Source organism: Ursus arctos, unplaced genomic scaffold, assembly GCF_023065955.2.
Source record: "Ursus arctos isolate Adak ecotype North America unplaced genomic scaffold, UrsArc2.0 scaffold_16, whole genome shotgun sequence".
Taxonomy (NCBI): Eukaryota; Metazoa; Chordata; class Mammalia; order Carnivora; family Ursidae; genus Ursus; species Ursus arctos.
In genome coordinates, this window is record NW_026622830.1 from 29,774,568 (window position 1) to 29,784,185 (window position 9,618).

Genomic DNA, 9,618 nt, shown 5'->3' on the forward strand with positions numbered 1-9,618 from the left:
TGCCAGAAAATTAAGAGTGATTGCCCACTCCTCTCTTCCTCACCAACCAGTTCACTCATAAGTTAGTTCATTCAACAAGTGTTTATTAAGAACCTTTTATGCACTTGATTTTGTTCTTGGTATTGACGACATGTCTTTTGGACCACCTTTCCCAAGAAGTACTTTGCGTATTCAAGAACCCAACTGCTATCGTATTGATTCCCTAGGCAACAACCTATCATTTGAGACATGTTCCAGACTCGAGAACAAAGACTGGAAGCTTCATTGCATGGCCGATTTTTCCATTTATAGCGGATGAGTCAAGGATGACTCATCTGATAACCATTTCTATTGAATTGCCATGTCTAGCTGAGAGAAATATCTCCATTCACAAAACTCTTCCTTCCTTTTTCTTATTGCTGCAATAGACACATCACACATTTAATCAGATTTCTCAATTGCGTGAGGACTCAATGGCTCAGTTAGAGATGGAGTTTGGTGTGGATCAAGAGGATTTGTGATGCTTGGTAGAACGTGTTTTATATATGTGCATGAAATCACGGAACACACTGATCCAGCAAGAGGGTGGGAGAATGTACCACAGACCCAGAAATCTTACTTGCTGCTAAGTCATTGTCAAACTCTAGACAGTGGAAATGATAATAAGATGAGATATCACTAAAATATTCAATTTTATAATCACTTGATGAGCAGCTGTTATGGATAGACAAATACAGGCACTCCCTGCATTAGAAATATCTGACTCTCCGAAGACTTACACATGCAAAATTCAATTTTGATATAGCTCCCCTTCTCTTGGACCATTCTGAAATCCCCTCCAAACTCTCTCCTCACGTTCTCCTCCAGCTCCAAGCAGCAGTCAAGAAGGAAGCCAATATAAAGACCTGCCTGGTCTGATTATTTATTTCTAAATATTCCTTTTTTTCTGTTGCTTTATTCCCCTTCATTATCAACTAATTAAACACCAAACAATACATTTATTATTTGTAAATTCATCTTTACCGTTCCCTCCTCTTCTTTGTTCTCTTCTCCCCCACCGCCCCCACCTCTTCTCTCATCCATTCTCTGTAGTCTAATAAAAACACCCTTAATCAAGGTTGAGATGAATAATGCTTGGGACGCACTTCAGGAAAAATGGAAATGTTTAATGCTATCTACTGGTGTCCAGAGACTATTAAATTCTTTATCAACTGTCTTTTCTTCCTCTAATAAGTTTTCTTGTTATCAACCACCAACAGTCAAGGAAAAACACACACACACACAAGACTTGCTCATAGTCAATGTTAGCATTTGGTGCCCTATTGATGAATTTTGAAGGAAGATAGCCTCATGTTTTTTATCATGGATGTACAGCATTTCAGCCACATTGAGTGAAATAGGCTTTTATGGGGACACAACTACCGTTAAGAATATTACTACGAAGAAAAATTCCCATGGGAGTTCCCAACCACTGAACCTGACATATGCTTTTGAAATCCAGTCCACAAATTGGGACCTCTAGATCTGGGTGCATCTTGTTTACTGGGAGTATCTTTCTGTTTTCTTGTTGACAAGGCTGTCGAGTTTTCATACAGGCTTTGGGAGAGCAGGGATTGACACGTTTCATACGTCCCAAATCTACATAAGCATTTCACCCGTGTGTGTGTGTGTGTGTGTGTGTGTGTGTGTGTGTGTGCACATGGAAGAGGGAGTGAGAGAGCTGAGAGAGATGGCTACTTTCTGTACTCCAAGCCCATCTCCCTGGCCACTTATAGGAGTGGGTATGCTGGAGACATCCTCCAATCTGGTCCGCAGAGCCCAAAAGGCAGAGGGAGACACAGGAGTGGGGGAGGGAGCTCCTTCTGTCCTAACATTCCCAACACCATACAAAGCCAATATGAGAACCAAGGAGAAATGCCTCAGGGGGAGAGTTGGGTAACAGTGGGCTCCACTCGAATTCCAGTTGTAACCATTCCCCAGCTTCCAACACCCAAGGCTATGTGACCATTTCAGAACGTGGCTGTCCAGCCTCTGAACCAGTGAATGTTGGAAATGGTAGCCCATGCACCTCTCACGACCTTCTGGACCCAAGTTTCTATTCTTCTAATTCAATCAACTCTTTGTAATCACTCACTTATCTCATTTTTTCCCAATTTATAGCCAAATCACACCATTCACTTATAAGAAATGTCTTTCTGTAACCATATCTAGCACTTCCTGTCTTCCCTCCTTTCTTTTCTACCTTCAGTAGGACTTTAAAGCACTAGGTAGACACTATATTATCTTCACAGATGAGGAAATCAAAGCTTTAGAGTTTAAGTAACTGGCTTATAGTCTCATGGGCAATATTGGAGAAAGATTTGAACCCAAGTCCTCCAATTCCAGAACCTGAATTCTCAGTCATCATGCTATACAACCTCTCCGTCAGGAGAGCCAACAGTGTAAAAATCGCGTGTGTCTCGTGGGGACAATGAGAGGATTAAATGAAGTAATTTAGGTTTAGTGTTTGGCCCCTGGGAAGATGTAAAAAATGTTAGTGATGAGAACGATAATGGAGATGATGATGGTGATGGTGATGATGATGAAAAAGGAGGATGAGGAGAAGGAAGAAAGAGGAAGAGAAACATCAAAAGTTTTACTCATTTGCCTGCTTTAATAATGATTCCTACTGCTTATTATGCAAGGTGGGGGGTGGTCACCCCGGGAGAGAACAGAGTTGGGAGGTGGTTGGAGAAGATGCTGTAGTTTGGAGAAAAGGCTTTGCTCTGTGCAATTTGGGGAGGGGTTTACATTTCAAGCTGGCGATGTCACATTGCTTACCTCCTTCCTTCCGACAGACCCCCAAGGGCTAAAGAGTTTCCTAAGACTCTGCAAGTCAGACCAATCTTGGATTCATTTCCTCACCCTGGAAATCCAGTGACCTTGATTTCAGGGGATGGTGAGATGTGAGAGTGAAGGGGGAAGGAAGGGACTTCCTGGGGCCAGTGCTCGGACACTGATAACAGATCTACTCCTCATCCAGACTCTAGTTTCAGACAGTCCTAAGGCCAGTTTATTATGTTCTAAATGCCACACTGCGAATCCCAAACATTAGTGCATCCAAGTGGCCTGTCCTTGGGAAGGACAGGGCTAGAGGTGATGGAAGGAGCCACCAGTCAGTCTAGCCATCAGGAGATATCTAATGGAAGTGCTCAGCTCTGCATTGGGGTGAGGTTATTGAATGTTAATTACCAGAGGCCTCCCAAAGTCATTTTGGAGAATTCAAATCAAATCGAAAAGCAAAGGTCCACATGCTCACACGTGCCTGTGATGGCTGGAGAGAAAGGCCACCACAAGAACAGAAGAGAGGACCAGAAATGGAGACCTATGAATGGGCATGACTTTTAATACCAGGGATTCTGACTCATAAGCAGGCTTGATCTAATCATGTCTGGCCAAAACAGGCAGATTACCAACTCTGCCTTTGTTGACAGGCAGATACTAGTAAGGGGTAGGCAAAACCCAGGTGAAAGCAGAAGCAAAAATAGATATTTTCCTCCGGTGTAAGACATACCTCTTGGCACTTTCAATTCCTCATCTATAAGATGGAGAGATTTTATTTAAGAAGAACTTAGCTTCCGAAAATTCGGCAGTTTGACATTACTTAGTAATGTGTTCCCTCCACTCTGCTGGCTGTCACTGTTCTGTCCCCAGCTAGAATGGCTGCAAGTATCCAGTACTGTGGACACCGTACCGCCTGCCCACATTTTCTGCCCAGTCTTCCTCCTACCCTGCCAGGTCACGGCCCTATAGGATCTCAGAGGAGGAAGAGATTTGTGGAGGATGGACATGTCCTCTTGGTCTCCTTTGAAGGGGTTGGGCTTCGGCTGGGTTTTGAAGCATAGATAAGTTTCAGGCAAGTTCACATTCTACAGGAGGTTGTTCCTAATTTTGGCAATGGTAAGAAAGAACATAGTTAATGTGATGATAAGCTCCAGGAGAAGGAGAATCCATCTATGAATCTAGAGTGAGAAATCAAAATATGGAGGGAAAGTTTTCATTTAACCCTGAAAGCCACGCTGTAGAATATGTATTATAATGACCCCGTATAACAAGTAGGGAAGTAAGCTAAAGGCCATCCAGCTAGCTCAACAGAGAATAGCACCCCTGGGAACTAACTGGGACCCTCTGAAGGCAGAGCCTGTGATGACCGCAAGCCTCCCATGTGCCAAGTCCTTGATTCCCTTGGAGCCGTCCAGGCAAGATCTCCCAAGCACACTCGGGGGTGTTGGACCTGCTAGTTAGGAAGCACAGGGGAAAACGTAAGCTTTTACCTTCAACATTTCTTGTATTGCTTGCATTTTACAATGGTATGCATTTTATTTTACTTATTTAAGGAAGAAATGTGTACGTGAAGCAGGGAGCATGAGCTGGGCAGACTTCAGGTTGGCCCTGTGTTGGCATCCAGGCCCCCATCCGGCACTGGAATGTTTCCACCGGTGGGTAAGGACTCCGCGAAGTGTAGAATCCGCAATGGGGGCCAACGGTGCCCCCTACAGGGCTTAGGCTGCACTGACATGGAAGGGTCGGGGTGGCTCAGCCTACCAAGTATCTGTTTTTTCCCAGCGGGCCGGCTTTAGTGGCAGTTGACGTGGGCAGGGTTTTATTTCACAAGAAATGGGCAACACCTGAAAGCGGTTACCACAAAACGAAAGATCAGGGACAATCGAGGTCTAATCCCTGCCAGTAGATAGCTCATGTGCTGCCACGACCAGTGTGGCCAGAGGAGGGGGATGGAGGGAGGGAGGGAAGGAGGTCTCTTCTGGGAAGTTTCCAAGTCAGGGGTTCAAAGCAAAGCAATGGCCTGAGGGACAAAGTTCAGGTTCAGTTTTCTGTTTTTTTTTTTTTTTTTTAAGATTTTATTTATTTATTTGACACAGAGAGAGAGAGGCAGCCAGCGAGAGAGGGAACACAAGCAGGGGGAGTGGGAGAGGAAGAAGCAGGCTTCCCACTGAGCAGGGAGCCCGATGCAAGGCTCGATCGATCCCATAACGCTGGGATCATGACCTGAGCTGAAGGCAGACGCTTATTGACTGAGCCACCCAGGCGCCCCCAGGTTCAGTTCTTTCAGTCATGGAACTTAGATGGTCACTTGCTTGTCCAATGCTCAGATCCACATTTGCAGATGGGAAGCTTTGAGAGGATCAAAGTGAAAAAACTTTGTTTATATGCTTAGGTCTTATTATCGTCAACAGTTAGAGCCCAGCCCCATTTCTGGGCCCGGCCTGTTTTCTCACTGACCAGCAGGAATAGGCACGCGCGGGTTCTATAAAGGCTTAGAGATTCGTTACTTTAACTCATCTCGCTACAAAGGTTCTATTTCACAGGAAACTGCTGTCCTCTATCTGGGAAACCATGTATTCTGACGCAGAAGACCCTTAAAACAAGAGCTAAGGGGTGACATCACGGACAAAGATCAGGAACAAGACAAGGACTGAAGGTTTCACCACCGCTATTCAACATTGTACTGGGTCCTAGCCAGAGCAGTTAGGCAAGCAAACTAAATAAGAGGCATTCATATTGGAAAAGAAGAAACAAACTGTCTTTATTTGAAGATGACATGATCCTATGTAGAGAAGATCCCAAAGAATCTACAACATGGCTACCAGAGGTAATACACTCAGCAAAGTTGTGAGATATAAAATCAGCACATAAAAATCATTTGTGTTTCAATACACCAACAATAAACAATCCAAAAAGGAAAGTTAAAAAGTAATTCCATTTACAGCAGCATCCGAAACAAACAAAAAATACCCAAGAATAAATTTAACTGAGGAGGTGAATGGCATAGATGCTGAAAACAATAAAACATTGCTGAAAGAAACTAAAGAAGACCTAAATATATAGAAAAAATCTCGTGTTCGTGGAGTGGAAGAGTTCATATTGTTAAGATGTCAGTACTCCCCAAAGATCTCTATAGATGGAATGCAGTCCCAATCGAAATCTTAATGGCCTTTTTTGAGGAAATAGAAAAGCCAAATCTTAAATTAACATGGAATTGCAGGGGGCTCCAAATAGTCAAAACATTCTTGAAATGGAAGAACATATATTTCCAGAATTCAAAATCTACTATAAAGCCATAGTAATTAAAAAAAAAACAGCTATGGTACTGGCATAAGAATAAACACATAGACCAATGGAATAGGAAGGAGAACTCAGAAATCAACCCTCACATATATGGTCGACCAATTTTCAACAAGGGTCCCAAGACAACCCGTGGGAAATGGGCAGTCTTTTCAAAAAAGCTCCTGGGAAAACTGGATATCCACAAACAGAAGAATGAAGTTGGACCTTTACTTTACACCATATGCCAAAATCAACTCAAAATGGATCAAAGACCTAGACATAAGGGCTAAAACTATAAAACTGCTAGAAGAAAAGAGAGGTGTAAATCTTCATGACGTTGGATTTGGCAATGGATTCTTAGATATAACACCAAAACCATGAGCAATTAACAACAAACTGATAAATCAAACATGTATTGAAATTACAGATACCAAAAGACATTATCAGAAAAGTGAAAAGACACCCTACAGATGGAATAAAATATTTGCAAATTATATACCTGATAACAGTCTAGTATCCAGAATATATAAAAAATTCTCAGAGCCAAAAACAAACAACCCAACTTAAAAATGGGCAAAATAGACATTTTTTCCAAGGAAGATAAATGAATGGCCGACAGGCACATGAAAAGTTGCTCAACATCATTAGTTAGAAAAATGCAAATTAAAACCACAATGGAGTACCACTTCATACCGACTAGGATGGCTATTAAAAAAGAAAGTGTTGGCGAGGACTTGGAGAAATTGAAAGCCCTGTACATTGCTGGTGAGAATGCAAAATAGTTTGGCCACTTATAGTTTGGCAGTTCCTCAAAACATTAAACATAAAATTACATATGGCCCCATAACTTCGTTCTTAGGTCTATATTTTAAAAAAAAAAAAAAAAAAAAGAGCAGATCTTGCACCCAAGGAAATTCATGCAGCTGACACTGTCTTCTTTGCATGACTCTTACAGCTGTCTCTCTCCTGGGCATAATGGCAACTCTTAAGGAAAAACGCAGAAGAAGAGGCAACCATCCCAAACAATAAGATCACTGTAGTGGGCATTGGACAAGTTGGTATGGCCTGTGCCATCAGCATTCTAGGAAAGTCTCCGGCTGATGAATTTGCCCTTGTGGATGTTTTGGAAGATAAACTCAAAGGAGAAATGATGGATCTGCAACCTGGGAGCTTATTTCTTCAGACACCTAAAATTGTGGCAGATAAAGATGACTCTGTGATCGCCAATTCTAAGATTATAGTGGTAACTGCAGGAGTCCGCCAGCAGGAGGGAGAGTGCCGTCTCAATCTGGTGCAGAAGAATGTTAATGTCTTCAAATTCATTATTCCTCAGATAGTCAAGTACAGTCCTGATTGTATCATACTTGTGGTTTCCAACCCAGTGGATATTCTCACATAGGTTACCTGGAAACTAAGTGGACTACCCAAGCACCGTGTGACTGGAAGTGGGTGGTATCTGGATTCTACTAGATTTCACTACCCTATGTCTGAAAAACTTGGCATTCATCTCAGCAGCTGCCATGGATGGATTTGGGGAGAACATGGTGACTCAAGTGTGACTGCGTGGAGTGGAGTGAATGTGGCAGACGTTTCTCTCAGGAACTGAATCCAGAAATGGAAACAGGCAATGACAGTGAAAATTGGAAGGAAGTGCATAAGATGGTGGTTGGAAGTGCCTCTGACGTCATGAAGCTGAAAGGATGTACCAACTGGGCTGTTGGATTGAGTGTGGCTGATCTCATTGAATCCGTGTTGGAAAATCTATCCAGGATTCACCCAGTGTCAACGATGGTGAAGGGAATATACAGCGTGGAGAATCAAGTCCTCCCAAGCCTTCCACGTTTCCTGCAGGCTCAGGGATTAATCAGTGTGATCAACCAGAAGCTGAAGGATGACGAGGTTGCATAGCTCCAGAAAAGTGCACCTGCCTTGTGAGACATCCAGAAAGACCTAAAAGACATACATATCATGGATATCATTTCAGGGCAAAAAGGAATAAAGTAGTGATGTACGGGACAATATGGCTGACTCTCCAAAACGGGACGCTAAGTGACGGAAGCCAGGCACCAAAGGTCATGTATCGTATGATTCCATTTATGTGAAATAGCCAGAACTGCCAAATCCATAGAGATGGGGGAGGGGGAATGAGGAGAAATTCCTTAATGGATAGGAGTTTAATTTCTAAAGAATTGCAAATGTTTGGATAAAGGTGGTGGCTGCACAGTGTTGTGAATGTGCTAAATACCAGAATTAGTCCCTTTAAAATGATTAATTCTGTGTTATGTGAATTTCCCCTCAATAAATTAGCTTCAAAAAGGAAAAGCAAGAGCTGAGGACTCTGGGATGGCGGGCCCATCACCACCTACAATATGCAACATGTAATAATTTTTTAATGCTCAGAACAAGACCGAGTGACAGGAGGGAGAATTTCCCTGATTATGAAACGGCAATGAGCATAAACAATATTTTAGAATATCTCCAAGAACTGATACGATATGGTAAGAGATCTGTAGTTTCTACTGGTGGCAAAGTCATAGATACTGTTAATCCTACTGTCTTTTGTTGCCTGCTTTCATGATAAAACGAAATGCTAGATTTCAGTTATAGATGAATAAAAAAATAAAGATTTTTTTTTTCTTTTCTTAGATCATGAACTCCCAGACCCTTGCCCCAGGGTGGTAAAAACGGAAGAAAAAGTAAAGGAATTCACTACTGAAGAAAGATCACTGCTATCATCAGCTGGACCTGACCTCGCAGATCAGTGGCCAGCAAACTCCAAGCCCCAGGCCAAATCCAGCCAATCCCCTGTTCTTGCAAAGAATCTGTTTTTGGAACACAGCCGAAGCCGTTGACTTACATATTTTGTATGACTACTTTCACGCGATGCAGTACAGTTGAGCAGCTGAAACGGAATCCAAATGGCCTGCAAAACCCAAAATACATACTCTCTGCTTTAGAGGAATGCCACCCAGTTCTCTGGGGACGCCCACCCGCTTAGCTGGCCACCACCTGGGGTTACGCAAACTGTGTATACGGCAGGTACCATGTGCGCACAGGCAAATAGTTTTGCTATCCGTTATGCTTCTGGTTGAAAACAGTCAATGTTCACTGAAACCAAAAATGAAAATTAGAGATGTATCTTTCATGGGTCCGGGCAAGACAGAGTACGCTCATGCCGAGATGTCCCTGCCACAGAGCACAACTGTAAAACCTGGGCAGCATTCATAGAACAACTATTTGAAGACTCTAAGAAGTCAATAACAGCAGACAGATGGGGAAGATGAGCATTGGAAATCATACCAAGCTGGCAGTGAGTTTACCTCCCTGCCCCAGAACCCCCCTTGCCCAGAATGCAATGCGGCCTGAGACCCGGAGGCGGCCATTGGTGTCAACAGAGAGATTCAGGAGAAGCTCTCTAGCTCTTGGGAGAGCGGTGGGAAATGGCTCCCAACACTTAGTGGGGAAATCCCCCGCGGTTTCTTTTCACCGTTCTCTCATACCGGAGCATCCACGCAGCCATGGGGTAGCTACACA

General features: G+C 43.1%; 1 protein-coding gene across 1 annotated transcript; it reads left to right on the forward strand.

The window, feature by feature from the left end:
• The first annotated feature begins 6,758 nt into the window (after positions 1 to 6,758).
• LOC113258247 (L-lactate dehydrogenase B chain-like) lies at positions 6,759 to 7,992 on the forward strand. The gene is given in 4 exon segments (XM_044385638.2): positions 6,759 to 6,849; positions 7,086 to 7,473; positions 7,648 to 7,682; positions 7,685 to 7,992. Coding segments are annotated over 4 exon segments (822 nt in total).
• The last annotated feature ends 1,626 nt before the right edge of the window (positions 7,993 to 9,618 follow it).